The sequence below is a fragment of the Trichoderma evansii genome (genome assembly GCF_050947405.1).
Source record: "Trichoderma evansii strain SZMC 28006 chromosome Unknown GGI43scaffold_32, whole genome shotgun sequence".
Classification (NCBI taxonomy): Eukaryota; Fungi; Ascomycota; class Sordariomycetes; order Hypocreales; family Hypocreaceae; genus Trichoderma; species Trichoderma evansii.
In genome coordinates, this window is record NW_028145174.1 from 197731 (window position 1) to 225222 (window position 27492).

Genomic DNA, 27492 nt, shown 5'->3' on the forward strand with positions numbered 1-27492 from the left:
ACTCTTGTGTTGCAACGCTAGAACAGCTATAAACGCCAAGCTTTGTGAAACAGATGCATTTAATAAAGAGCGGTCGTTTCAGAATGAATTGTGCTTTTTTTTTTTTTCTTCTAGTTTCTTTTCTTCCCAATAATGATCCACGCTCAACCGCACGTTGATTTGAATCATGCAATTTTAGATGTCCACTGCTTGTCACTTGACAGCATCCTGCAGGATCGCATCTGCATTGTAAAATTCGATAACTGATAAAATGAGGAGAGATAGTGCTTCATATACCTATTATACGGAGCAGAGGTGTTATCGGACCTATGTCGAATCTGTACACTAATACCGGAGCATCTTCTCACACAAACAAGCAGTTGTATGAGCAATACTTGACCGAATCGTTGAATACACCTGCAGCTATATTGCTGCAGCTTTTTGCAGAATTGCTGCATATACGATCCTATTGGCCTATATTTAAGGATGCATGATTCTATTGACATGTGCAATTTACTGTTGAGATGAGTCTCAAGCTATATCAAGATTCAAACTCGACATCAGCTTCGACTTCGTATGCAGCATCGTCTGTCCCTTGTATTGGCTTCGCGCCCATTCTACACAGAGCGACCCGAGTGATGGGCATATTTTCGGCCCATATGTAGTCGTCGTATCGACTTAACACATCTCTTGCGTCGATTGTTAGCTTCTCTCTCCTTTTCCCTCTTGCTCCACTGCTACCACTACTATTCTTGACATATATGGTATTGATAATAGTAGCATGAAGCAGCAACGGGCGATTTTCATCAATCATTAGTCCACTGTCTTGAAAGGGCTTTTGTAGCTGCTTGCAGAAATCGTATAGAATGCCTGCAGGGTCTGAGGGAGGTGCGTATAAGACAGTCGCCTTCGCTGCTGGCTGCATTGAGTGCAACCCTTGAATTGTGAGAGAAAGGCCGCCGTTTGGCTGTGACAACTGACTGGCATCGATATCACCGCCCGACAGGGCCAAGACAGCAGCAGACGTCCTATTAGACTTGGCCACTCTTGACTCGGCAAGTATTTCTCTCAGCTTCAGGCCCTTTAGTATTCCTACTGCTTTTCCAACGCCGTCCTTGTTCAGAGACATGACGCCGAGTGTTAGATGTAGCGTTCCCAAAGGCCGAACTGCGTCCTTGGGCAGGCCGAAGCTCATTGCGCTGGTCACATCAGCTCGAAACGATGAAAGAGCATTGGCTAGCTGCATCCCAGCGAGGGGGATACAGAGGAAATGTGTAGGAGCAGCCTTTGGAGGCATATTTGCACCAATCAGCCTAATACGAGAGGGTGTGTGGCTAAAAGATATCTGCGAGAGACGATTGGTAAGAAGCTGTCAAATATGATAACTGGGGTAAATGTGATGAATCAGCTGGGAAATCTGAGAATGTAAGAAAAGATACAAATCGAGACACGGCATGTCGGGCCAGAGCAGCGGCATACTGTAGCCCCCCTTATCGGATACAGTCCATAGGTACAATATCATCAGTGAGCAGCATCACGTCAGCATCACATCCGGCGTCCAAAGCAAGGCGTCTCCAGCCAGCAGAGGCCAGCAAATAGCAATCTGCCGTGTGTAACATGAAGAAAAAGGAGCACAGATTGCCGTCCCAATTAGAGTAACCTAGGTGGACAAGCGCTCTTGTACAACATACTGTGGTGCAAGTAAGCGCATGCCGAGGCCATCAATTGATGCCACGATAACCTCCAAGTCACTGGACTTGACTCTATGGCTTAGACGCAGAGTGTATGGATTGCAGAAGACGAGAATCTCTTTTTGAGAATCTTCAAGCAAGGGGTGAAGCAATGTGCTGTAGAAAGTGCATGGTGAGAGCATAGCCGGGAGGAACATGTGCCGTGGCATTGCAGGCGTTGAGAGCCTTTCGTCGTGATTCGAGCTTGAAGAAAAAGAGAGATGCTTCCTGTCCTCGAGATACCAGTGCAAAGGTAGGTATTGAGATGGCTTACGTACCTTTGAAGACTTGTAGGCTGATGAAAAAGAAGAGATGAGATGCCCATCGGATGCCTGACGCTGGTAGATGAATTGGAGGCAGCCACGTGCATATCAGTCCTGCCGATATTAGCCACAGATCTGTGCCAGATCGCGCCAAGCTTCATTGGGATGGCGTCGCCAACTACGTAATTTGCAAGCCCTCGGCACGAGATCTGCAGATGAGCTTCGTTTCGAGAGGGGGTTTAGAAAAAAAAATAGCAGAGCAAAGAGGAAGAGTATTTGTTTGGCATGCAGATCGTCCTGGAATTAACTCTTAAATATGTTGGTATCTCTTCTACGCTGCCCCTCCCTGTACAGACGACTTCTTAATGTGCAACCAACTTTTTGAGCTCCCCAAAAAACATATTGCTGCCATGAACCTAACAATGCGCTTGTAAAGACAGCCGTGCGCGTTCCCTATATCCTGCCAAGTTTCAAGCGCCAGCCCGCGGACAGCAAAATCCAAGTTGCGTTGGTCGCGTTGCTTGCTGCTGCCATCATGCATAAAGTGATGATGTAAGTAAAAAGGAGTCGTGAGTGTAGATGATTTCAAGAGGAAAAAAAGACTTAGGTGAAAAGAGAGAGCAAGAAAGCGGTTAGGATGAGCAGCGGAAAACGCGATGATTTGCATCATTCCACTCCTCGCGCATGGATATACAGCAGCCAGGAACCTAAATGGCTCCTACTGTAGAGCTAGCGCGCCTGAGTGCTCCTGCTGAGCGTCGCAGAGGCAAGGCGCGTAGCCATCAGGGTTTACTTGTCATCACCGATCTTTAGCGATGACGAATTAAGCGCCCTACTCTTCATCATCTTCGGCGTAGAAACTCCTCAGTCCTTTCTCGACCTTTTCGTAGTCGGTCTTGACAGTTGCGAGCGCTGATTTTATTTGTTCCAGACATACTTTGACGTCTTTCTCTGGAGAGCCATCGAGGTTCTCTTGCTTGCCGTATCTCTGAATCTTTTCACATCCATCTCGAACCTTGACCAATCCTAGCGTCGCGGAGGAGCCTTTTAGGAAGTGTCCGAGTTCTGATAGTTTGTCGAGGTCTTCTGCCGTCCTATATGAATTGAAGGATGTGCGTCAGTAAATGTGAAAAGAACGAGAGAACAGTGGCAGATGGTAGTGGTTTGGATGCAAGCGAGGACAAAAGTATTGTACCCCGTCTCATGACAGCAAACGGGAGGGAGATAAAGCCAGAAGACAGTAGATGTATAGAGTATCCGAGAACGTAGCAGAACGACGAGTGGCAGGAGTAACATACAGGGCTTTGTCCATGGAGTCAAAGGTCTCTTCAGCTTGTTCAAAGAATCCAAACACAATGGACGAGCTGAACTCGTTGTCACCAGGCTCGTCCATCTCGAGAATCTGCTTGAATGTCGTCAGGTCGATGGTATCGCCGAAGATGGCTTCGAGCTCCTAGATAGCCGGTAGTGTTAGTTTGTATAACGCTCACGGGGATGCAGGGAGACTAACTTTGTCGTCGGGGAGCGCTGCCATTGTGAAAGATGTGTCAAGGTCAGGGGTGAAATCTGCGCTTTTCTCGGTCGCTGAGCAGAGAAGATGGCCACGATGGAGGGGTCGCGGTTTAGCTGAGAGTGGGGGAGGGCCAAAGAGTGTCCGCGGGACGGATTTAATAGTTTGACGAAATGCGACCCACAAGCAGTGAGAAGGAGGCCCAAATGAGGATCTACGGGTGAATAGGGTCGGCTAGAGAAGAGGAATCAGGCTGCAAGAAAAAGGACGGTCAGCTATATGTGAAGAGAAAAAAAAAAGAAAAGGGAAAAAAGCAAAAGGAGGGAAAAAACACAAGGAGGTGTTTAGAACGACAGGGGGCGTGGACAAGCTTTGCGTTCTTGGTACATTAGAAGCTGCGTGCGTGAGGGGAGCAGTGAGGAGGGTCTCGGTAGTAGGTAATAGGTGGCAGCTTGCAGGCAATAGCAGCTTGACAACATGAATGGCCGCAGTGCCGAGATCTGGGGGATCGTGAAACAGAGTGGGCGAGGATTGACTCACTAATCTGGCTTTGTCCCCGGCAGTCAACGAGGGCCGTAATTTTGTCGGGGAGGGAGAAGAGCGAGGATTGTCAAAGAACACGCGAGAGCGTTGCGGATGTTGAGGTAAGAAATGCGTCTAAAAAGCATCGCGGAGAGGGGCAGAAGACGAGAGAAGGAGCTCTGCGAAGGTGCCGGTACCCTTGTATCGGGTACAAGGCCGGCCAGGTAAGCATGCTGTAATCGTCAACTTTACAGGCTGGGCCTAGGCCGCACAGGCGGTACCGTGACTAGCGGAGAGCGCTGCAAGCTCCGCGACACTGCCTAGCATGAACTGGCGCTGCAGTATTACTACATGCTACCTTGCCGAAACAAACAATCTGGGAAGCGCTACGACAGGACTAGTAGGTCCTCGGATCGACGATGCGATTTACAAGCTTCCCATATTATATCAGCAGCTGCATCCGTTTTCCTTTCCGAGGGTTTATTTTTATTTTACCCTCAGCTACTAAGCTATATACCTAATCAGTAGCAAGTACCTATCCAAGTAAACGGTAGCAGCAGTAGAAAATGGACATGGCAACAGCTGTTGTGCATGGTACAATAAGCTCGTACCTTACCCTCGTGGGTAAACTGCACGGGTAGCCAAAATGTTCATTTTCCGGACGCCTCTTAGGCAAAAACTTGGTGTATTGCCAGCATGTAATTTACTCAGGAGGGGGTGAAAACTTTTCTTTTTCGTTGGGTTTCGTTTTCTCTTTTTGTTCCCTGATATTTTTTTTTTTTCTTAATATACCATGACAAGCAACAAGACATATGCCCCAAAGTAGAAGATAGAGACGTTTGTGATTGGACGCTCGCCATTCCTTTGTTGTCTCTTTTCTCCTGCGCAATGCTCCAAGGACCGCCGGTGATAGAGAAGCGTGTTGATCTGTGGCGTGTCTGCTAAGAGCTGTGTACATGGTAGCTGAGGGCGTGGTAACCCGGTTGAGTTTTTAAGCTGATGCATGGCTTGTGCCGCCAAAGACGTCAGTGGGGTGAGGGGCACTGACGTCTTTGTCACAGCGGGCCGCATAGTGGAGATGCAAAGCCTGAAGATTGGTTGGCGGGTGGGCGCCGTGGCTGATGCAGTGCGCACAAGGGAGTGCATGCCCCGTATTTCTGGTATTTTTGTACCTGTACCACCACCGAATGCTACCTCAGAAGGTGGTAGAGCATGCAAAACACCACGAACAAGGCATGCTGGGTGAGCAAGCAAAAGGGGCTCCGTTTCTTTCGCATGAATTTGATGGATGCAGCTGCAAGAAGCAAGGGCGTGATACGCTCTATAATTTCCTTGCTCTTCCAAATACAGGGGGAGACAAATCCCATGGGCTGTTTGTGGCGCCGTCATCGCATCACAGTCGTCCATCGAGAAAATCCCCGTCGATGGAGCCAAAAGATTATGCTATACAAGCATGTACCTGCAACTTCCAAGTTGCTAGCAGCATTTGTGAACCAATTCTTAGCAGCAGTGGGCGGACGTGAAAAAAATGGCGCGATGCCATATTCTCTGCTCCTAAGAGGCATCTAGACCTAAGAGCTCCGGCCTGATAGAGGAGCTAATACCTGCGCTGTCGCCGCCTAGCTCGATTCACGACTCAAACAGGCAACGGGGAGAAGAGTCCGTATGCTGGCGGAGAGTCAAATCCCCACTAACGCCTGGTGTCGAGCTTCTTCCTCTCTGGCGATACTCTCTGGAGAAGGTATGGAGTACAAGTGGCTTACTTGCATGGAGTTTTCATGTTAGCAGTATATACCTACTGTGAGTGCTGGCAGTAGTGGTCCTTGAGCGGTGCTCCAAAGTGCACATACATAGTACCATATGGCAACGCAAAACCTCATATCAAGTACCTACCTAGGTTGGTAGATGCTGAGGCTGGGGTCCCGCGTGCAAACCCAGGTACAAGCATGCTTGATCCTTCTCGACCCGCCCGCGGTTTGCTTTTTAGAGCAAGTCGTCTTCCCTAAAACCAATTCGACGCAGAAGTTCTCCGGTGCAGGGGAGGGAAACCGGAGAGCCGAACCAGGAGGGGAGAAATGGACGGGCTTCAACACATGGAGGGGTGGGCAGGGCCGCAGCATGGAGTGGAGGGAAGAAGGGGGTGAGGGGTCACAAGAAGCAGGGAATGTATGGATCAATTCTATACAAAAAGAAAAAATAGAGGAAGAGAAGCAGACCGGTCAGAAGCCGTGAGGTGTGGTAGGGTGGCTTTGTTGCTGCCGGAGTGAGGCATCCCACATCCCACCACTCTGTAAGATAAGAGAGAAGAAGCAGTGAGAGAAGAGGGGAGAAGAGAGAAAAGTAACATCCCTGCATCTGGATGTTCATGCTCTTGTTAGACACAAGTCCAAGTGATCCTCACAGAGCCCAATCGCCATCTGATCGCATCGAGGCTAATGCTACCTTGGCATCTCTTACCAACTCGCGCGCGATGCTTCAGGGCAAGTCGGAATCGTGGAGTCGTACACAGTAGCAGTACTTGGCCCGTAGAGATGGGAACCAGCTGCGTTGAGCCTCCTGCGCCGCGCCTGCAAATAAATGGCTTCCCGAGCTGATGGCGCCTATTACGTCTATGGCTGCAGGGGATCCGTCCGAGTGGGAGGCGGTTACATCATTTTTGCAGGGCTACTCCCACCTGACAAAGGCCTTTGCGGTTCTAGACTCTGTGAGCAGCGCATAACCTCGCTCTTTTGGGTACTTTGTAATACCGCAGGAGAGGCGGAACGGTGTTGCAAAAAAAGGGTAGCGAGATGCCAGGAGGTGCCACTTTGTTTATTTTGCTATTTATTTTGATTGACTTATTTCTGCAGAGCTGTGATTTGTTAGAACCCGTTTGCCCAACCACAATCGACGCTTCATTTCGCCTACAAGCGCACTTACAGAGCATACATCTAAGTACTGCGCCGGTACGTGTACTCCGTATGTAGATACGGCACTGAATATCCACAGGTAGCATAACATCAGCACCATATCCATAATACTTTGTAAGCTGGAGTGAAAATCATCCCACAAGGCCTGGCCCTGCTCATTTAGGAAATGCCATCATGAATAAGTGCCTGTATTGGTATTTTTACCTAGGTACATGTACCTTAGCGCCAGCCACCTCTCAGCGGAGCTTGGGCTCATTCTCATCGATCCTACAATGCGTATTAATTACTAAGGTCCCACGAGTCTCTTTCTGGAGACTTCGAGTCATCTAGCACATACCATAAACGCTGTAGCCCTTCTCCTGTGCTTTATTTAGTCCTCATTAATAAGAGAGAGAGACTAGCCTCATGTACTGCTACCTGTCCGCCAGGTCTCTGCCGTCAAGCATTAGCGGGGCTCGTGACTACCGCTACAAACCTTGGATGGCTGGCAAGGAGCCTCCTGCTAAACCTCCGACGTCCATCAAGATCCCCCAGCTCACTACTAATGGAGTACAGCCGACGCTCTCCTCGAGCAGGAGTTCCCAGGAGGTAGCACAGGCAGCTGAGCCGATGCGACGGAGCACTAATAATATGGAGTACATGCAAAGCTGCCATAGCGAAACCCCCTTATCATCCTGGCTGGCTGGCTGGGGGGAAGAAGCAAGAGTCTAGTCCAACCCAGCCCCGAGAATCCGAAGATCCACGCAGTCTCACGCAATAGCCCACAGTTTGCGCCCAAGAGAAAAAGCACTAGGCCCTACGAGGCCTTTGACGGGAGCACTACAAGTAGCTGCTGCTAGTATGGTACACTAATCATCGTCAGAACCGCATAAGGACAAAAAAGAGCTTGATCGTGAACACTCATTTCACCAAACTCTGGAGGAAACGAGGGTATGAGCTATCAGATACCTCCTAGAGACAGCCAGGCCGAGTTCACTGTGGCGTTATCAACGGATCACACAAGTCCTCCGCAACTCTTTATTGAATATCCTTGAAGGCAGAACCCGGCTTGGCATGCCGTTTGTTTCTGTCCATGGATGTTCTAGACTTTCAGTGCTGTGTCTCTTCTTCTCAACAGGGCGATGATCTGCAGCCCCCGACACCTCCCTTCTGGCCCAGCAAGCGCGGCCAAAGTACCGTCCATGGCTTAGCGACTCTGTTGATCATCCTGCATAGTATCAAGAGAGAGCAGCAAACTCGGATTTTGCGTTGAGAAGGCCCGCGGGGCAAATCAGCACAAACGTAACGGCAGTTAATAACAACGACAATGGGATTGGCTCGCAAGCAGCAGAGTGGTAGTAGGATCAACAGCAGCTGACTTAATGTCGTTGGGCCGGTGTCTCGGCGAACAAAGCGAATACTTACCATAGAATCGTCTGGAATCTATTTACCGAGGATACGCCAAACGCATGATCACTCAAAAACCGTCTAGGCATCAATCGGCTGACAGCTTTGGTACGCGGCCAGGACCAAGATGCGGCTGAAAATCCTTTGAGAAGAGGGGAAAGGAGCCGGGTGTGTCAATAGACTGCTGTTCATTGAGCTATGGATAGTTGAAAAGGCTGATGACATTGAAACTGTTACTATCGATGTGCAAGGAGTCGATTATTCGGGAACCACGTAGTCTCCTAATGTCTTCTGCCCCAAAAGGCGCAGTTTTCGGACTCGATATTAGAAAATCTCAGGTGCTGGAGCACAACGAAGACGTAGAGCATCGCTTTTTGTTACCGTATTCGGCTCATCGAATTCGCGCAAGGCTATGGCTGAGATGGTATGTATACATGCGTGGCTCAACGGAGTCAGATTCCTGCCACACGTCCTGTATATTGTCTTTAATACCAAGGCATCTACTTGGATATGCTTTCCAAATCCTGAATATTTTCATTGCTAAGCAGCGTAATGCTTGTGCGTGGACTTAGAACTGCTTAACAGCAAGACGCCTTGCAACAGCCTGACCGCTGATCATATTACCCACTATACCATCACAGCTTTAAACCGTGACTAAGATCATCAAGCCTCAGAGAGAGTAGTTCTTGCTATCCCGAGCAAATATCAATGCAAGGACTTTAGACACAAACACAATTTGGTTTCAAAATACAGATATGACTTTCCTTGTTAGATTTGGTTGCCTTGAGTGAACTGTAAGTCTCAAAGCTGATTAACTTGCAACCGTTTCACCGCTCTCGTTCAGCAACCTCAGCATGCGCTGAGAAGCTTCTCTCAAGTCGATAGACTCTTCATCTTCAGCCTCGATATTGGCTAGCTGTATCAATTCAGGCTCTATTTTTTCCCACGTTCCCAAGGGCACATTTTGCTCTACAAAAACAAGAAGATGAAACAGCCACTCCGGGTCATTTCTGTTTTCAAGAATAATTTTCTTGATCGGATCAATCGTCAACTCAGGGAAACGAGCAAGCTGCTTCTCGCAGGTTAAGTAAGGTGGCCAGTTGAGGTCGGCAAGCCAGCCGAGCAGCTCCTCCACAAACGGCTTCATTTGCTCTGCCGTGTGTACCCTTTCTGAGAGGCTTCGGTCTGCCATATAATCGTTCTTATGCTGCGGTGCCCACGCCAGATCCGGATTGTTGATGAATTTGATTGCATCTCTTGCTCGGTCTGCCAAAGAAGGCACTGAAACTCCCTCGGGACTGGGTGCGCTGTCGGCAGAAGCCAACGTTTCCAGGGCAGGTCTGTAAAGCCTCAGGGTATCGAGAGGAAGGTGACAGACTATGTCGTCGAGAGCTCCGCAGACAACGAAAAAGTCAAACTTTGTGTTGATGGGCTTAGACAAGGTGGAGGAGATGCTGTAGACAACTGAAGGGTCGGCTGCGCGCTTCATGACCTCCTGCTGAGCGCCTGGTATGGACATGCCGCCGCTATCAGGCCGAGTAGCATCTTCTGATACTGCGACGTCGCCCATTGCTGCAGCCATGTATATTGCGGTGTTAATTGTGTTGATCCAATGAAGAGCAACGCCGTCCAGGGATTCCTTCTTAATGGCTTCCCCGAGGGCGTCGTTGCTCCACCCTGCGCCTCTAGCTGTCGACTTTAAGCTTCTGCCGCAGTCCTTTCGGTCTTAACAGTGTTAATGCATGGTATGCGTGCGGGGAACGCGAATTCCACTGCTACTCACCACTGCTGCTGCTGCTGCTGCGTATACGTATGCTGCTACCTGTATTGTTTATGCCAAGTCGACTCTGCTTGGCTGCCGGGTAATCCGTGATAGCGCCGCAGGTAATCGTCGGGCGCAGCTTCGGTATACATGCGCCGAGGCCGGATTTCACCACATTAGATAAAGCACCAGGCCATGCGCCGGCTCTAGAAATACACCAGCTCATCTCACCAGTGAGGATGTGGACCTCGTTTCAACAGCATAGCATTTGCAGCCAGCCAGCCTTGCTTGTTTTGCTTCGTTTTAGTTTTCCCCCGCTGACAGCACAGCATTACACGTCAACTCTCAAGCTGCTAAAGCACCTCGTCTGATTCGGCTCTCGCAGGTGGACCTCGACATGCCGATAATGCAATTAGGCCAGTGTACGGAGTACAGCCTCAGCGCTTCCAGCGATCAGTGTGGCTGGTCGCTTCAGGGCCCCGAGGCGATCTCATCTTATGGATCACCTTCTTTCCCGCTTCGAGGCCTAACCCAACGCAGGCGCTACGGTTGATCTCCCGATCGTAGAATCCTGCAAAAAAATCATCAAAAATGTCTGTTCTGGAATCCAGCGCGCAGGTGCATCCTCAGCCCGTCATCTGGAGGAGCACCGCGGACGACGACTCGACGCTGCTGGACGACCTGGATCATGAGCCCAAGGTGCTGAAGTGGTACGGCGACTGGGATGAGTGGCGGCGCGATATTCAGCCCTATATCGACGTCTTTATATGGCGGTACATGTGGTCGGACAAGGCCTCGGACGATCTGCCTTCCTGCCCAATCCCGCCGCAGGTCCAGCAGTTTAACCCTCATGCGAGAGACGTTTCAGAGCTCACCAAGGACGAATTTGACCTCTATCATGACCAGAACAAGATTTACTACTCCAAGAAGCAAGAGTATGACCGCCGGAATGAGATGCTCGACAAGACAAAGGCCCTTATTCTGCGCACCATTGTCCCGGCAAAGGCAGAGGCGCTGGACGAAAAGCTCTCACTGCGTGAGTGGATGATGATTCTCAAAGCCACGACGGCCCCGACATATCGCCAGCGGATTGAGATGGAGAGGGTTCACTACACCAACGTGCTGGAGCGGTTCGACCTAGAGGGCGGCGAGGCGGACTGGGCTCATGAGTGGTACAGCGCAGTAACCAGATGCCACAAGCTGAATTTCCCAGAGACGCACTGCGGCACTTGGCTACGAGACGTGGCCGACTGCATCCTGCCGTACTCGCCGGGCTTGTTTGAGAAGTTTATGCTGGGGGCCGATAAGCTGGATCTTGCTGCCATTGAGTGGAGAACTGAAGCAGAGGAGGCTATTGATTTTAAAAAGACGCATAAATGCAGCAACAGCAGCAGTACCGACAGCAGCAACAGACTTCGACGGGAAGAGCCCCAACCTGATAACAACGACGCACCACCTGCTTCTGTGCAACCGCAGCCTTTTCGGGATGACAAAGAAGTGGTAGAACTGGCCGCTGCCACGCCGGCGGAAGAGGACCGGATATGGACGTTCCTAGAAGTATACCGAGAGGTTCGCGACCTCGATTTCACTGGTTCCGAAGCAGACGTGGCACTCGACGACGGGGCTTCTTGGAAGGCCGACGACTCACCCATGTGCCCGGCCTGCAACCTCAAGGGTCACGAGCTGCGGCACTGCTGGTACGCGTTTGAGGATCGTCGGCCAAAAGGCGTGATGCTGAGCCGGTCTCGCCTGCGACGGGTGGAAAAGGCCATCCGGACGGACAAGAACCTGGAGCAGAGGGTGGAAGATATCTATACGGCCTTTACGGGAGGGCGGTTTTATCAGCGACAGCTTATGCTGGGCTCGACGCAGTCTACCTGGTGATTCATTTTTTTGATGAAGTGACTTATTTTTGACCATCGTGATATGCAAACTGATGACGACGAATGAAATTTGACATGTATGATATTACGATGCACGAAAAATGCGCAAACTTAGAAGCAAAGCAAGCGACAAGATTCATTTCTTTCTCTCCTTTTTCAACGAAACTTTTTACGACGGAATTGGAGCACGATTTTTTTCTTTTTTCTTTTTAGGTTTTGGAATATATGATTTTCGATTTCCTAATATGCTGGCGATGCCTTTGAGCTTCGCTGCTAAATAACGCTGACTGCCCTTTGACAGAGGCTTGAGCAAGGTAAAAATACAGATATAAATACAAATTGTCAACTATCCGGCATGCGCCAAGAAACTCCTTATGCCTTGAGGTATTCATTTACACATCCTAGCTCTCCCTCCTTGTGGATATATTGCTCGTAACGCCGTTGCACCATTTCGCCTGAACGACTAAACACGATGTCGAGAAAGGAAACATTCACGCAAACCTCACATTATTCTCCATCGGCGGGAGCCTCTCGTCCTCAAATCGTGAACAGCAGCACCCCGGACCATCCGAGCAACAAGCCCCCTGGTTGCTCGAGAAGCAGCACCCTCCTTCGTCCGAACAGCAGCATCCATCGCGATCACTGAAGCAGCAGCCCCCGCGATCCGAAAAGCAGCATCCGTCGCGGTCGGAGAAGAAGCACCCGCCTCGGTTGGAGAAGATGCATCCATCCTCTGAGCCGGATCTGAAGCCGCAGCATCCCCCCGAGTCTGAAGAATCAACGTTGTGATGATGGCGGTCCCAGTGGTCCCATTGATCCCAGCGGGAGTGGCGGCGATGATGAGGGCCGCGGGGGTTAAAGTAGGCGCTGGTGTTGTGGCTGCTGGCGGTGCTGGTATGGCTCATGGGCGCGGTGAGGAGGTAGCCCTGGGTGTTGATGCTGCCGCGGCCGCCGGCTCGGCCTGCCATGAGGGATGGGAGGGAGGAGGCGCTGGCGTTTGATCTGACGGTGACATGGATGTGGGCGTCGCTTGGTCTGGGGCTGTTTCGAGAGACATTTTGTTAGTCACTTGGTCTTCTTCTTGTCATTCAATACTGCTATTGAGAACTACGTATAATTAAAGTCTCGCAAATAAATCAATTCAAATCAATGCTAGAAGGGAGATTTACAGCGTGGAAGTTTCGTATGAAGGCGGCAGATCGCTCTCATCGTCAGCCTCTGCAAAGGGAAACGCAGTCTCGCCAGCAGCGCCGCGGAATGGACGGCACGCAGCCGCGGCAGGGCTAGGCGGATCGAGAGGCGAACGAGGCCGGGGTGGACGCAGAGGCAGAGGAGGGGGAGACTCGGCGGTGCTCCTGGGCACGACAAACTTGTCGTTATTCACGACATTCATTTCGGGCATTTTGGAGCAAAAATCGAGAAAGCATTGGGAATCAGATTATTGAAAAGAGGAGAAAGCTCCGGAAGTAATACGTTTTCTCACACAGAGCTCTTGACTTGAGGAAAGCTTTCCAGACGATTAAGTTTCGCTGTATCCATACTGCTCATACGTATGACCCGGCTGCTCGGAACTTGGCTTGCTGGGTGCGTGGCAAAAGCCTAATGTCTTTTTCGCCTGCCTGCTTGGTATTACCACATGGAGGGGGCGGGCGGGTTTTACACACAACGACGTGCTGAATGGACCAATTCCCCATATTATACATGCCTCGGCCAAAAAGACGCAACACACTAATCAGCCAAGATGGCGTTGGGAGGCTTGCGGATGTAATCAGAGCCCGGCACTGCGTCGTCAGCTGGGCGGAGACGAGCTGAGGGAGAGCTGAGGGTGGCTGCGGAGTCTAGGGGGGTTGGAACCGGTATATAGGAATGTACTCTATGTGCATTGCATGGTAAGGGTATAAATTGCCCATGTGCATGGATTGCATCGCTGGATATGGATATCGTTTGTGAAGTGCCGAGTAGGGATGTATGGATGCTTGCAACTTGGAGCATTAATTATGTAAACTAACTATATCGTCTTTATGCTGTCACTATCAATTGCTCTTTACTACTGTATACCATCATCACCACCTATTGATGATGATCAAACGATTGTCTCTTTCTGAGCACAAGACTAAAACACCACACGAAAATCCGGCTCCTGGCGAGATCCGGGGATCCACTGCGACAGCGACAGCCTGGTGCTAAATCTTATTTTAGGTTATAGTACGGAGTAATGGAGCTAGACTAATTTACGGGTACTCCATATGGTGAATGACAGCTTCGTATATCTAAAACATCTAATCGCTGGGGTTTGCAGTCACTGTTGATCAGTTCCTCTCGTGGCCGTAGTTTTAAAATATCCTGCCAAATGTACAACTCCATGTCACTGTCGTTGGCCGCTAATAGACGGCCTTGACGTGAATGCCCTGATGATTGAACCCATCCTCCGTCCCAAACTCCTTGCCGTGTTCGAGTAAATACAACAGAAAGCAATAAAATACAAAGCGCTACCACGTATGCTGGTATCCAAAAATATGTACAAGAATTATAATCCAACTGTAATCGATGCCGCCCAATTCCCGGTAGTGGTAAGATATGATATTGCTACCGCCCAAAACGCCCAATTTTGCTTTACAGCACTTTGTAAATAACCGCCATTGTTTACACATGTAGCCCTGATATTGAGACGGACGTCTCAGGCTGAGTGTTGTTCTTGGGCGTTTTAGGTGGAGCAATTGATGTAGCGGCCGAAAAGTTTGTCTCGTCGACAGTACCTCTCCTCCTTGCAATGATGCTCCCGTCTTCCGTATTTACTACGCCTAGTGGCAGAGCCATGGCTGGATCGACCGTCTGCGTATCAATGAGAGCGAGACCCCTATTGCGTCGCATATACTGGGACAGTTCCACAAGACGGTTCAGCACGCTAAACTCCATCTTTAGTTTTATGCTGTATACCAGAGGTTTCCACGCGGTCTGGAGGTCGTAGTTGTCGGTGTATTGGAGGACTAAGATGCTGATATCCAGAGCGATGATGACCAGGTTGACGAGTATGAGATGCACCATGGTGGTTCGGTATGAGCCAGTTACAAGCCCCCTATAGCTGCGAAGGATATTGTATGTCTCGCGGATATATAGCACCGAAATGATGACTTCTTGGACGAAAAAGACTGTCAATTCGATCTTTTCAAAAACGAAATACGCCTGTTCGTATTTCCCCGCCTGCGGTGTGTTGCAGAGGAAAATCAACACCGTGATGGGCACCAGAAGCCAGATTGCATTGACAATAATCATGATGAGAACTCCACGGACCAGCCTCTCTCTGGGCAGGACAATGTGCAGCCGGGAGTACAGCACGAGTGACTGGCCCGTGACCATGGCCGCCCAACCAAAGATGCCCAGCGCAGTGTACACGTAGGTCGACAAGGACCCGCCAATGGTGCGGAGCAGATATCCCACGGCGCTCAAGGCGATTCCCAAAGTCGAGACAATGAAGCTCCAGCAGTAAAGTCCTCGATAGTGCTTGAACGTGACGGCGATGTGGCACATCAGCTCGCCCGCGTTGTAAAGTGCCAGGCTGAAGAAGACGTACATGACAATCTTAGTTCGTTCATCGTGTTGATGGCCCTGGGAGACGACATTGCTCGCCATGGCCATTTTTCGACAACGCTGGGTGGTTTAGATGGAGGATATGCGGATGATGGAGAAGAATGGGATGAGTGGCACCGCTCCGCTGGTTTCAGCAGCATGTTTCTCTTTGCGGCAGTGATGGAGCTGAAGAGCTGAGGGCCATGCACACTTGACTCTTGTTTTAACCTACTTCTCTGGTGAGGTTTGTTTGTCGACGCCAGACTCCGTCCGATAAAACAAAAAAAGAGCGAAATTCTCAAAGAGAAGATTCAAAACTTTGAAAAGGCACAAAAAAGGAAAAAAAAAAAAAAAAGGGCAGTAAAAAGAAGCAGAAGCACGTGAAGGACGTTAGTCGAATATGTAGGAGAGAGAGAAGGCGCAAAAGCCTCAGCTCGCCGCATGCAAATGCAGGTAGTATGTAGTAGTAGCTCCAGACTACATGCGCCTTAGTACATGTGTTCTGAATTGCCTGGAGATGCTTATGCCGGGCTTGACGTTTTGTGACAGATCAACAAAGAGGACGTGAGAGAAGAGAAACCAAAACCAAGGAGAGGGAGCCCGGTGACCGGGGTCGAGACCGAAAGCCCAAGAGGCGTCTCGCACTTGCGCACGTCCAACAACCGCCGCAATCCAGCCTTTGGTGGACTACTATAATCGTGCATACTCCTCACTTGTACATGCATATATGCCTGGGCGGCGCAATTTTTTGACACGCCTTTATTATGCATATGGCTACAAGTAGGGACTGACGTAGCAATCAGACACACGACACCGCAAGAAAGGGAGAGAGGGGGAGAAGGGGGGGGGGCCCGGTCCATCGCCATTGCAGCCTTAGCAGCAAAAAGCCGAAGAGGCAAAAACCAGGCCGTCACGGTTGCGGGAAGCTATACGCGGGAGAGCTGGTTGGCGCGCCCGGGCCGTGGAGAGTAGCGCTGAATGATCATCTGGCGGTGGGCCCATTTAGCGATCATTCAATCAGTGGAGGCCGTCAATGGAGGGCTATTTTGTACTATTATTAAGTGATGCTACCGTAAATGATGGCGGTCTCCGATTGGCGGTGGCTGACGGGCTTGCTTGGAGAGGGTGGATTTTGGGGTTGATATCCAACTGAGTTGAGGGGACAGAGGCATGGTGACATCAGCTTGGGCGAGATAGTTGTCCAAGTTTTTACTTGACGATCTTGTCAAATGCCTGGAGAAGGGATTTAGATACATGGCCACGTAAACACACAGAGGAGGTTTCAGCTTGTAGGGGAGACAAAAGGCGTTTTTCATTAAATAACATGGAAAGCTTTTGCTGCAACGACACACACTGCCGGGGGGTTTGCTTCACCGCATCCTGGCAATGCCGGCAATAAATAATACACCCCCTTAGTATAAGGAAAAAATCAAGGCTGGGACAAAACTAAAAGGCAAAAAGCAAAAAAAAAAGTAATACCACGCACCTGCATCACCTCCCTACAGTTATTTAGCGAGCTCTACCGGGTATCAATTATAGATGGCTTACATGTACATACCGCCAACAGCAGTGGAGTGGGGCTGATTGGCTACGAATATCCAAATAAAGCGAAGCAAAGCAAGGCCGGAAAAGCTTAGGGCAAAAAAGAAACGAAGAGCTTCAAGCCTGGCGGGAAATGAAGAAAAAGCAAGAAAACGAACCATTAAATGGGCCGATTATTTCGGCACCATCTAGTTGGAGCAGGCCCCCGGTACGGTTTTGACCTCAGCTGTAAGGGAGGAAGTAGTAGTATAAGCGAGTCTATGTAAGGATTGTATGGGCTACGATTAGTTATACTGTAATGCTTTTTATTGTTTATAAATAGGCTTCATATAAGTGCTATATATATATATAGTATAATCGTAGTATCACTCGCCCAAGGGAGGGTTTGGAATCATGGCTTCAAGACATCTGGCCGTGTCCATCGTGACCCGACAGAACGAAACGAGAGCGAGAGCGGCCCGAGGGTTCGGATTTGGAGATGGCGATGCTTGGTTTGGGATTGCAAATAAGCCCCTGTCCTGTCACCCCTCCGGACTGGGTTACCCGAACCCAGCGAGCATGTCGTCTCAAATCCAACCTTTTGTCCGGCATTGGGCTGCCGCCGCCATGGGACTCAGCTTTAAGTCTCAGTGACTAGTGGACGCGGCATGTACGATACGATATGGTATAGCTTAATAGTAGAGCCACTCGTACCCAAAGAGCTGTTGACAGCGATTCATACCTTACATGCTCATACATGGCATACGTACAAGTAGTACTTGCATGTTTGGGATAAATTGGAATTGGCTGCGAGGGTAACAGGCGTGAGTGCATACCTCGTACATGCATTACAGCACGCAGATGCAGATGTGACATGGAGAGACGAGCTGCTCCTATTAGGTACCAAGATGGACTCACGCGCGCTGCATACAGCTGTTATACCCCATAATGATGGATACTCCGCAGATGCATTGGGAGACAAGCAAAGCCTGACAGCAAATAGCAGTAGAACCAGTGGCAAGCTCCTCCCACCGGTCCAGCCATCCATCGTCACATCGTGGGCGTTCCCAGCAGCCAGGTGTGGAGACCAGAAACCCACGGCACTGGAATTTGTGTCTTGTCAAGAGAGGGGTTAGATGAGGAGGAAGCGATCGCAACGATTCAGACGAAAGCCCATGGCTTCCCCTTTGCCGGCTCTTTGGTTTATTGTGCCATATGCGAGCCTATTAGCTTCCCCGGCAGCGTCTACTACGGGCACGCCGCTTGAGTTTTGGAACCGAACTCTTCATCTCGGGGCTTGGACAAGTTCATTCTGTATTAGTGCCCGGACATGGCAGCACGCTTAATGGCAGACGATGTTATGGTATGAAGCCATATGTGCCTAAGCTGAGCTGTGGTGGAGATTACATGGCTGAGAATCCCTGGCTGTGCGTTCGCCAAACAGGCTTCGCGTCTGCATATGCATACAAACAGGACTAGTTATATATGGTGCTCGCAAGTGTATGATCCAAGAGCCGTACCAAGCCGAAACGGGACCTGCACGTAAGATTGGTGGCTTTCTGCAGGCAAGATATGAAAGATAACAGTCTTGTGTATTGGGGTACTGAGTCGTTGCACCAAAATGCATTATTTTTTTGGGATGAAAAAGACAGGAAGGCATGTTTGCTACTCCGCGTGTATCCACCTGGAGCTCGATCGATCGATCGATCGTTTATCTGGGGAAGAAAAATGGCTCCTAATAATACATTAAGTTGAAAGATTTAAGAAAGATTTAAGAAAAAAAAGAAAGAAATTCTCATCGCGACTTGACAAGTAGATTCCATTACTACCGCTAGCAATAAGATGCTGGTATACGCGCCCCTCAAAAAAAAAAACAAAAAAAAAAAAAACAAGGTATAAATTTCCCACTTCTCAAAAGATAACCTTTGATGCTACGCTAAGCAGCCAAGCCGCATCACTCCAGCCTCCCTCATCCGTTGTTGGAGGCGGCACAAAGTCCTCTGGGTCCAAAGGTCCTTCGACGTGACGCTTCAGCCAAGCACTGCGGTCCACGTGCGATTGAGAATCTGCAAGTGACTCGTCGTACTCTGATTCGTCGTCGTCATCCGTCTCCTCCTCATGCTCGTCCACCGAGAAGAGTGACCATCCCATGAAGCCAGTCATCCAAGACGCCTTGCCCCCGGTGCCGCGTCGCATCAGCCTCTTGACGTCGGCTTCGGCGTCTTCAAGAGTGTCTCGCTCCAGTTCCTCTAGCCTCTCGTCGAGATCGACGAAATCGGGTCCGGCGAGCGACTCTTGGTTGGGGAAGTAGCTATCGTCTATAGTTCGTTCTATGGGAGTCATGAGCTGACTCCGGCTACCGTGAATGCTGTGAGAGCGGCTTTGAGACCGACTGTGTATCTTGCTTCCAATAACTGAAATAGACATGTCATCGTCGGCCAGACTGCCGCGTCTGCTCGTAAGCAAGCTTGTAATTTCTCTTTCCCGGGCAAGTTCATCTTCAAACGCAACATCTTCAATGTTCCGGATGCCTGTGAGACTCGTAGAGCTCTGGCGCGAGATGAGCCATGATTGGCCCTTGTATTCTCTCGCCTCAAAAGTCATCATTGCGCCGGTTCTCAGCAGCCAATCGCCATCAGGTCCCTCATCATTGTGCCGCCGGCGGGGGGTCATGGTGCCGGACGTAGATTTTCTCGCCGCATGGCTGAGATGCGACGACGATTTGCTCTTAGTGATTGGGGCACCCGTAGCAGTGGGTGTGCGATTTCGTGATCTCGAGCGCGAGCGAGGGTTGGTTGCGGAGCTAGCGAGTAGCCGAGGTGTAGTGGGAGCGGATTTGCCTTGTAGATACGAAGTATTGGGCCGGGGCACTGGCACACCGGCGTCGATAAGAACCTCATCATCATCGAGTGGAAGCTTCGTGGTCAGAGGAGCAAGCGAGAGATGGTTGACATTGGTGGATGATCGATTCTTGCGGCGGACGCGCTCGGCATGGGGAATGTAAGAGACGTCCATGCTGGGCGGGTCGATTCAACAGAAAGTCGCCGATTGCGAAAATGGTCGATTGAAGCTCAGAGTTACGGCTCAAAGTCTCTAAAAAGACAGGGCTCAGACGTGGAATAAAAAGAAAATCACAATCGGCGGGAGGCGGCAAGAAATGACAGACAAGCAGGCAGGTCAAGAGAGGAGTCGGGCGCTGGTTGAGATGCTTTTAGCTCAAGCAGGGAAGCAAGTTCCGAGGTTGGAAGCTGCCTGTGATTCGCCGAGTGCCGTCATCAAGCGCTGGTGCACGCACTGTAGAGCCGCTAATGACGCTGCAAAATTGCCGGTCTCGTGGTGATTTACAGTTGCATTTCTGGTGGCGGTGATGGATGTAACTGCCGGGGGTTCCTATTTGTTTTCGTTTCTGGATTTATGCTGCCAAGAAGAGACGGCAGATCATGGAAAATTAGTAAAATGGGATATACCGTTGAAGTTTTACTTTACTGTGCTGAGACTGAGACTATCTATCCAGTAGCTAGCAGTTCCAGTATAACAGTAACACACCTTAAAGACTGGGCTCCAGAACATGAATCAACTTGGGGGCCGTTAGCGCCGATCTGGCGCAAAAGTTACAATGGGTTCAGGCTGCGAGCTATCAAAATCTCTGCGGCCCAGTCTATACAGCCCAGCTATGGGAGACGACGAAAAAAAAAAAAAAAAAAAAAAATAGTTCCGCCAACGTCCACAACTCTTGACTGAAAACAGCATCGAATGCAACCTTGAGACAACAAGGAAATAAAGAACGAAAACAGATCGACGCTCAGTCGTCCGATTCTTCACGCGACGCCCACCCACTCCATCAGCCCATCGACCAGGGTTTATTCTTTTTTTCTTGTTTTATTCTCTCTTTTTTTTAATCCATGTGCTGAGCCCCTCCAAAGCCGCCGCTTCACGATGCGCAACCTTCGCAACCTCCGATTCGGAAGATGGCGGCATCCGGACATCACCGCCGCCTGCTGGGATCCCGAGACTGACGAAATTGTGTGCTCCATTGGGCCAACGCCTCAGAATCAGACCATCGAGCTGGTGAGGCTGTCGGAGAAAGATTCAATGTGCGTCTTTGCGAATGTCTTTGTGTGTTTTTTTTGCGAGAACGAAGGCGGGGGCGGGGCAGTACCTTTTACTGCTTGAATTTTTATTCTTTCTTTGCTTGTGGCAGGGAAGTGTCTGGTTTATCTGCAATAATATTACGAAAAAGAAAAAGAGAGAAATATAAAGACTAACATGATGAAATCTCAAGAACCCGTCGCACACTTGCCCGTTGGGATGCGCCCAGTCCGACCCCCGATCTCCTCGTCGACAGAATCGTCAATCTTCAGTACCTGAGCGGCAGCTCTACGACATGCATCGTTCTGGAAGGCGGCGATATCATTACGGTTCGCGAAGAACCGGGTGGACCCTTTGATGTTCACATTGAGATTATGGGATCTATCGATGCCGGTATTACGGCGGCGCGATGGTCCCCAGACGGAGAGCTGTTGACCGTCGTCACAAAGGCCAACTCTGTGGTCTTCATGGGAAGCACATATGACCCCGTCGCAGAGGTTACCATGACGGAAGAGGATCTCAAGGCGTCAAAGCACGTTTCTGTAGGATGGGGCAAGAAAGAGACACAGTTCGAAGGCCGCGGTGCCAAGGCCCTCAGAGATCCCACGATACCACTCAAAGTCGACCAGGGTCTTCCGAGCTCCAACGAAGACGGATCTGCCTCTATTAGCTGGCGTGGAGATGGCGCATATGTAGCTGTCAACTCAGCTCTAAACGGCTCTCGGCGCGCCATCAGAGTCTACTCTCGCGAGGGAGAGCTAGATAGTGTCAGCGAGCCTGTGGACGGATTTGAAGGCGCTTTGAGTTGGAGGCCATCTGGTAATCTAATTGCCGGTGTTCAGCGCTTGACGGATAGAGTCGACGTCGTATTCTTCGAGCGTAACGGTCTGCGCCATGGACAGTTTACTCTGCGATCGCCAAACGGTTCCCCCTTGGATGCCAGTGACACCAAGATTCGACTCGAGTGGAACTCAGACTCAACAGTTTTGGCTGTTATTCTTAGCGATACCATTCAACTCTGGACGACGGGCAATTACCATTGGTATCTGAAGCAAGAAATTGCCATGGACCCAGGATTTGGCTGCCTGGCTTGGCACTCGGAGAAGGCTCTTCGATTTGCTGCAGTATCGTTGGAGAGCATGATCCTCGCCGAGCAAATCTTCCACACATCTCGAGGCTCATGCCGGCTACCGTATGATAATGGAGTAGTCGCCGTTATCGATGGTGAAACTGTCAAGATCACACCCTTCCGCACTGCCAATGTGCCTCCCCCTATGTCCTTATTCGAGGTCAAAGCAGAGTCTTCCGTTGTTGACGTAGCGTTTGGGCGCCAAAACTCTTCATTCGTAGTTCTGCATCAGAAAGGTGTAGACCTCTATGAGCTGCCCTTGAAAAATGGGCGATCGACTAAGCCGGTAGAGGTGCTTAAGCTACCCTTTGATACCCCTAATATGCCAGAGCATCATATACCTCTAAGAATCTGCTGGGTGGCTGACAACAGCTTGCGTTGTATGGGCTACCAAGATGACTTGGGCCATCTGCAGCTAGTTGTATCGACTGGCGAAGGAAACACTGCCGAGATCAGCATGCTGGATAGCAATCTGGTTCTCGGGGCCACTGCGACTCGCGAGGACGATTCTACTGTTGAGAGCTACGGTCAAGACCAATCCGGCAGATTGTACAGGCTCTCAAATTCTGGAGATGAAGTTCTTCCTTTCCAGTTCACAACACAGCTTCCATGGTTCGAAGTCAGCAAGCATGAAGACGTCGAAATGGCCTTTGGACTTTCAAGGGCGGGACACATCTTTGCCAACTCTAGATTATTGGCCAAGAACTGTACTTCTTTTGTTGTTACTCCAAATCACCTCATCTACACCACTAGTAATCACTTTGTCAAGTACGTGCACTTGACAGCAGATGTTGAGGGTAAGTTGATATTTTTAGAAGAAAAATGGCCCAATTTTGGTAATATCATGCTAACTGGAAGCAGATTTGGAAGTTCCTGGCGATGATCCCGAAAAAGATGAGCGCTGCCGTAGCGTAGAACGTGGTTCTCGTCTGGTCACAGCAATGCCAACTAACATGAGCATTGTGCTTCAAATGCCACGAGGCAACCTGGAAACCATCTTCCCCAGAGCCATGGTTGTTGCCGGTATTAGAAGCTTAATCGACGAGAAGAACTATGCGCGAGCATTCTCATACTGTCGATCGCAGCGAGTTGATATGAACATTCTATACGATCACAAACCCGAGCAGTTCCTCTCAAACGTTGGCATCTTCTTGGATCAGCTCAGCGAGGTCTCTTACATCGACCTATTCCTCTCATCACTTAGGGAGGAAGATGTCACGCAAACCATGTATCAAGATACCAAGCGATCCAAGGCTCACTCGCACTTTCACAGCATCAGTGCGGTCCCAGAACCGGCACCCTCTACGAAGCCTCAAGGCTCCAAGGTCAATGCAATTTGCGACGCAGTTCTGAAGGGTCTCCAGTCTCTCAAAGCAACCCACCTCCAAAACATCATCTCCGCTCATGTCTGCAAAGTGCCTCCCGCTATGGATGACGGATTGACTCTTGTTGCTGAGCTGATGCAAGAAGACGAGAAGCTTGCCGAAAAGGCAGTGGAGCATATCTGCTTCCTCGTGGATGTCAATCGAGTATATGAGAATGCCTTGGGTCTGTACAACCTTGACCTTGCTTTGCTTGTCGCACAGCAATCCCAGCGAGATCCAAGAGAATATCTTCCCTTTATTCAAAGCCTGCACGTTCTTTCTGAGCTTCGCCGCAAGTTTGAGATTGATGATCACCTCGCCCGTCGGCAGAAAGCACTGGGTCATCTCCAGGCTCTTGATGCGTTTGATGAACTGTGCAAGTACACTAGCAAGCACGACCTTTACCAAGACTCCCTCAAACTCTACAGATACGACCCGCCCCGCTTGCAAACACTGACTGAAATCTATGCCATCTACCTAGAATCAAAATCTCAATATCGGGAAGCAGGTTTGGCATACGAATCGATCAAAAACTACGCCAAAGCCACCAACTGCTATCGTTCGGCCGGCGCTACATGCTGGCAGGAATGTCTCTTCACGGCCTATCAGCAAGATCCTCCCCTCTCTGCAGATAGCAAATCCGAGCTTGCTACCGCCCTCGCAGACGCCCTCTGGGAGGCCAAAGACTTTTCATCTGCCGCCACTATCCACCTCGACTACCTTTCTTCGCTCGAGACCGCTGTTAAGTGCCTCTGCCGTGGTTACCATTTTGCCGAGGCCATTCGCCTTGTCATTCAGCACTCACGTCCCGAGCTTCTTGAGAGCGCCATCGACGTTGGACTTGCTGAAGCACTCGGCCGGACGACTGAGTTTTTGGCCGACTGCAAGGCCCAACTTCGCGCCCAAGTTCCTCGTGTTGCCGAGCTGCGCCTGAAGGCTGCTGAAGACCCACTGGCTTTCTACGAAGGTGAGCGTGCTGGTGGGCTGGATCTACCCGACGACGTTTCCGTAGCAGCCAGTTCGCGCGTCAGCACCTCTGCCAGTCTGTTCACCCGTTACACTGGCAAGGCAGGCAGTGTAGGCACCGCTGGCACAGGTGTCAGCCGCGCTACGAGCAAGAATCGTCGTAGGGAGGAGAAGAAACGCGCCAGAGGACGAAAGGGCACCGTTTACGAGGAAGAGTACTTGGTCAACAGTGTACGACGACTTATTGAGCGCGTGGAGACTGCAAAATCCGAAGTCGAGAGGCTGGTTTTCGCCCTTGTGAGGAGAGGCATGGCCGAGCGAGCGAGAGCGGCGGAGGCACTGATGGCAGATGTGACAGAGGCGTGTGAGGTTGCTGTGAGGGAAGTATTCGCTGTTTCGGCAGCACAGCAACTTCAACAGCAACAGGAACAGGAGCAACAGCAACAAGCTGATGAATCGAATGCGTGGAAGGCTTCGGGAGGAGAAGGCGTGTTTCAAGAATTTATTCAAGAGCAGGGCAAGAAGCTTGAGCCACCGGTTGTCACAGGGATGAAGAAGCTGGCATTATTGGGATGATTATGGAGTTTTATGTCTACTTTGAGAATTTATTTTTTCTATTCGCTTCATGTGTTCAAATAGGGAATGAATTTATATCTTGCCATAGTGTGTGTCTCTTTCATCTCATATTAATGATAATGGATTCGCAATATAACCATGAATGATATTTGCCATGTTATAAAAGTTTATATAGATCTGTATTCTTATTCTTTCTTAGCCGCTGTAGCCCTGTTTAGACAATTACATATAAGTCAAATTATTATAAATCCAAGCACATACGACCATAGGTAGTGGAAAATTCAGAGTCCCGTCAAGTTCTTTATTATAGATTAATATTATTTATAAATAGTTATGCAAGTATCCAGTTTTAAATAACTATTCTTCCAACTTAAGGGGCTTTTAAGCTATTATTTATCAGTACAGCAAGTTTATTAAATAAGCACTACTGTTTATATTACTATTTCCTTTTATTTATATATTTTAATTTAAATATAAAGCCTTACACTTTTTATTTATTAATTTTAATTCAAATATAAAGTACTATATCTTTTTTTACTTTACAAGGTATTATTTTAAATTTATTAATTATATATTATAGTAACTTTAATATTATAACTAAACTTGTTAATATAAATAAGAAATTTTATATTACTTTTACTAAGGTAAACTAATATTATATCATATTTTTTATAAAATTTTATATACTTAGTAATATATTATTCTATACTAAATATTTTACCCCACTTGCTATTATTAGCTTTGCTAAGGGAAGAGAGGTAAGACTTTTACTCTGCTACATTTAGAGAAAATATTAACATTAAATTATAGATCTGAATTTACTCTGTATCTGCAAAGGGCCTGTTTTAAGAGTAATGTGGTCCTAGTGAAACTTAAAAGCCAGGCTACCTCACTAACTTAAAGGTCCGCGTTGCCTGAAACACGTCTATCGCTGCTATAGACTGGGATAGATCAAATATCAGGGTTTATTGCCAAGGTAATATTGTAATGTAATGAGCTGCTGTAGCTTAAACTAACTAGAAGTACAAAAGAGAATCCCAATGCTGTTCAAGAGTATTGCGTTAGCAATCCTTGGAAGAGAGGCGCTACCCTCCCCATAGCTGACTTAGGGTCTAACCTTGCTGCTTTGCCATTTAAAATAAGAGGTAAAGTCCATTTAAGAGTTTATTACCAAGCTCCCGATCTTAGTCTAAAGGAACACTGTTGGGATGGTGGTTGGTCCGAAGGTAAGAGGCAACCCTACTATTTATTCTAAGAGCTCAGAGCCCATTAGATACTAACAGATGACCTTAGGTAGCTTTAACCCCGGAGTCGCCCTCAAGAGCTTAGCTATTGCTGCCACTTCCTGGGATTCCCCCAGCGCTGGATTACAGCTCTGTTTATTTTGGCAAGACAGCTATGGTCTTTTAAGAGGTTATAAGTGGTCTGGTAGTTGGGAAATCTACCGGGTACATTAATTCTGTGCCGGTTGGTACACACATATCTGCGACTAACTGCAGTACTAGGAACAGCATCAAATTATACTACTAAGCAGATGATGGTAGCATCTCGGAGGAAAGCATTAATAATTTGATAATTACAGTTCTTAGGTCGGAATAGAGCGTGAGTTTATTAGTGGCTCTGAAAAGCTTGATGTAAAAACTTCATATATAAATTGTAACAAGAGCTATAAGCATGTACTAGATATGAATTAGTTATAAAACAGAATCCGGCCTATTAAAGTCTACGTTTATGCAGGCCTTTTTATTATGCTCCTTTATAACAGAGCAAAAACGAATACTCACCGTTAACGTTCTTATTAGTGTCTTTCGACGGCAAACTTACCAGACCTTTGTAATTGTATACGGACGGATATTTGGCTCTCGAATCCTGCGAGCGCGAATTATGTATCACTTTCTTGTGTAAGCCCTATTGAGTCTATTTGCAGAGCTGGCGCTAGGGTAATGTAACGGTAGTATTGGTATAGATGATGGATGACTGGAAGTATTTTGATGAAATAGTTATCCCTCATTTAATCGCGAGCGGAATATTACCTGGACAGCGGATCGGATTTAGCAGCAGATCAGACTTAGCAGCGGATGGGACTTAGCACACAGCGTATCGGATTAACCGGGCTGTTAAGGAAACCACCGGCGTCTGTGCCGTGCTAAATTAAGAGTAAGCTCACAAAGGTCCGCTTTTTGGCAACTATTGGTATATAGTATCTTAGCTGATAATTGGTCAACAGCTCTATCAATTGTGTTGTTGGTTGTCTTCTGTTGTTGGTTCTTTAACTTGAAAATTTGCCTATTGGCTTCAAAAGCTTGAGCGTATCCCAAGTAGGAAGGTATTCATTA

At 49.0% G+C, this 27492-nt stretch overlaps 9 protein-coding genes across 9 annotated transcripts; 2 read left to right on the top strand and 7 right to left on the bottom strand.

The window, feature by feature from the left end:
* Positions 1-64: 64 nt before the first annotated feature.
* Positions 65-1512, bottom strand: GGI43DRAFT_270975 (kinase A anchor protein). The gene has a single exon (XM_083201078.1). The coding sequence runs from the start codon at positions 1274-1276 to the stop codon at positions 521-523; it is 756 nt and encodes a 251-aa protein (XP_083055707.1). The 5' UTR covers positions 1277-1512; the 3' UTR covers positions 65-520.
* Positions 1513-2247: 735 nt separating this feature from the next.
* Positions 2248-2904, bottom strand: GGI43DRAFT_417889 (uncharacterized protein). The gene has a single exon (XM_083207473.1). It carries the CDS (start codon positions 2640-2642, stop codon positions 2304-2306), a length of 339 nt encoding a protein of 112 aa, XP_083055708.1. The 5' UTR covers positions 2643-2904; the 3' UTR covers positions 2248-2303.
* Positions 2628-3655, bottom strand: GGI43DRAFT_270579 (signal transduction histidine kinase). Its single transcript, XM_083201073.1, has 3 exons — positions 3483-3655; positions 3271-3425; positions 2628-3066 (listed from the first exon to the last, which is right to left on the bottom strand). The coding sequence occupies exons 1-3, from the start codon at positions 3504-3506 to the stop codon at positions 2805-2807; spliced, it is 441 nt and encodes a 146-aa protein (XP_083055709.1). The 5' UTR covers positions 3507-3655; the 3' UTR covers positions 2628-2804.
* A 5335-nt stretch (positions 3656-8990) lies between these two features.
* GGI43DRAFT_271112 (uncharacterized protein) lies at positions 8991-10469 on the bottom strand. The gene is made up of 2 exons (XM_083201081.1): positions 10083-10469; positions 8991-10024 (listed from the first exon to the last, which is right to left on the bottom strand). Exons 1-2 carry the CDS (start codon positions 10285-10287, stop codon positions 9111-9113), a joined length of 1119 nt encoding a protein of 372 aa, XP_083055710.1. The 5' UTR covers positions 10288-10469; the 3' UTR covers positions 8991-9110.
* GGI43DRAFT_271158 (uncharacterized protein) lies at positions 10268-12198 on the top strand. Its single transcript, XM_083201082.1, has one exon. The coding sequence runs from the start codon at positions 10653-10655 to the stop codon at positions 11943-11945; it is 1293 nt and encodes a 430-aa protein (XP_083055711.1). The 5' UTR covers positions 10268-10652; the 3' UTR covers positions 11946-12198.
* Positions 12191-13509, bottom strand: GGI43DRAFT_271110 (uncharacterized protein). Its single transcript, XM_083201080.1, has 2 exons — positions 13114-13509; positions 12191-12985 (listed from the first exon to the last, which is right to left on the bottom strand). Exons 1-2 carry the CDS (start codon positions 13344-13346, stop codon positions 12436-12438), a joined length of 783 nt encoding a protein of 260 aa, XP_083055712.1. The 5' UTR covers positions 13347-13509; the 3' UTR covers positions 12191-12435.
* A 752-nt stretch (positions 13510-14261) lies between these two features.
* On the bottom strand, positions 14262-15806 carry GGI43DRAFT_271069 (uncharacterized protein). Its single transcript, XM_083201079.1, has one exon. It carries the CDS (start codon positions 15578-15580, stop codon positions 14588-14590), a length of 993 nt encoding a protein of 330 aa, XP_083055713.1. The 5' UTR covers positions 15581-15806; the 3' UTR covers positions 14262-14587.
* A 3011-nt stretch (positions 15807-18817) lies between these two features.
* Positions 18818-20347, bottom strand: GGI43DRAFT_271196 (DUF3984 domain-containing protein). Its single transcript, XM_083201083.1, has 2 exons — positions 20328-20347; positions 18818-20125 (listed from the first exon to the last, which is right to left on the bottom strand). The coding sequence occupies exon 2, from the start codon at positions 20045-20047 to the stop codon at positions 18944-18946; it is 1104 nt and encodes a 367-aa protein (XP_083055714.1). The 5' UTR covers positions 20048-20125; positions 20328-20347; the 3' UTR covers positions 18818-18943.
* A 149-nt stretch (positions 20348-20496) lies between these two features.
* Positions 20497-25292, top strand: GGI43DRAFT_417918 (Elongator subunit IKI3). Its single transcript, XM_083207474.1, has 3 exons — positions 20497-21126; positions 21315-23047; positions 23112-25292. Exons 1-3 carry the CDS (start codon positions 20969-20971, stop codon positions 25154-25156), a joined length of 3936 nt encoding a protein of 1311 aa, XP_083055715.1. The 5' UTR covers positions 20497-20968; the 3' UTR covers positions 25157-25292.
* Positions 25293-27492: the final 2200 nt, after the last annotated feature.

Coding starts and splice junctions, on each gene's coding strand:
- GGI43DRAFT_270975 (XM_083201078.1), bottom strand. CDS start 1,276: ATGCCTCCAAAGGCTGCTCCTACACATTTCCTCTGTATCCCCCTCGCT.
- GGI43DRAFT_417889 (XM_083207473.1), bottom strand. CDS start 2,642: ATGATGCAAATCATCGCGTTTTCCGCTGCTCATCCTAACCGCTTTCTT.
- GGI43DRAFT_270579 (XM_083201073.1), bottom strand. CDS start 3,506: ATGGCAGCGCTCCCCGACGACAAA. Junction 3,426..3,482: donor CAGCGCTCCCCGACGACAAA/GTTAGTCTCCCT, acceptor CCGGCTATCTAG/GAGCTCGAAGCCATCTTCGG. Junction 3,067..3,270: donor GACTCCATGGACAAAGCCCT/GTATGTTACTCC, acceptor CAATTCATATAG/GACGGCAGAAGACCTCGACA.
- GGI43DRAFT_271112 (XM_083201081.1), bottom strand. CDS start 10,287: ATGAGCTGGTGTATTTCTAGAGCCGGCGCATGGCCTGGTGCTTTATCT. Junction 10,025..10,082: donor CAGCAGCAGCAGCAGCAGTG/GTGAGTAGCAGT, acceptor AACACTGTTAAG/ACCGAAAGGACTGCGGCAGA.
- GGI43DRAFT_271158 (XM_083201082.1), top strand. CDS start 10,653: ATGTCTGTTCTGGAATCCAGCGCGCAGGTGCATCCTCAGCCCGTCATC.
- GGI43DRAFT_271110 (XM_083201080.1), bottom strand. CDS start 13,346: ATGCCCGAAATGAATGTCGTGAATAACGACAAGTTTGTCGTGCCCAGG. Junction 12,986..13,113: donor TCATACGAAACTTCCACGCT/GTAAATCTCCCT, acceptor CTCTCGAAACAG/CCCCAGACCAAGCGACGCCC.
- GGI43DRAFT_271069 (XM_083201079.1), bottom strand. CDS start 15,580: ATGGCCATGGCGAGCAATGTCGTCTCCCAGGGCCATCAACACGATGAA.
- GGI43DRAFT_271196 (XM_083201083.1), bottom strand. CDS start 20,047: ATGGACGTCTCTTACATTCCCCATGCCGAGCGCGTCCGCCGCAAGAAT.
- GGI43DRAFT_417918 (XM_083207474.1), top strand. CDS start 20,969: ATGCGCAACCTTCGCAACCTCCGATTCGGAAGATGGCGGCATCCGGAC. Junction 21,127..21,314: donor CTGTCGGAGAAAGATTCAAT/GTGCGTCTTTGC, acceptor TGAAATCTCAAG/AACCCGTCGCACACTTGCCC. Junction 23,048..23,111: donor CTTGACAGCAGATGTTGAGG/GTAAGTTGATAT, acceptor AACTGGAAGCAG/ATTTGGAAGTTCCTGGCGAT.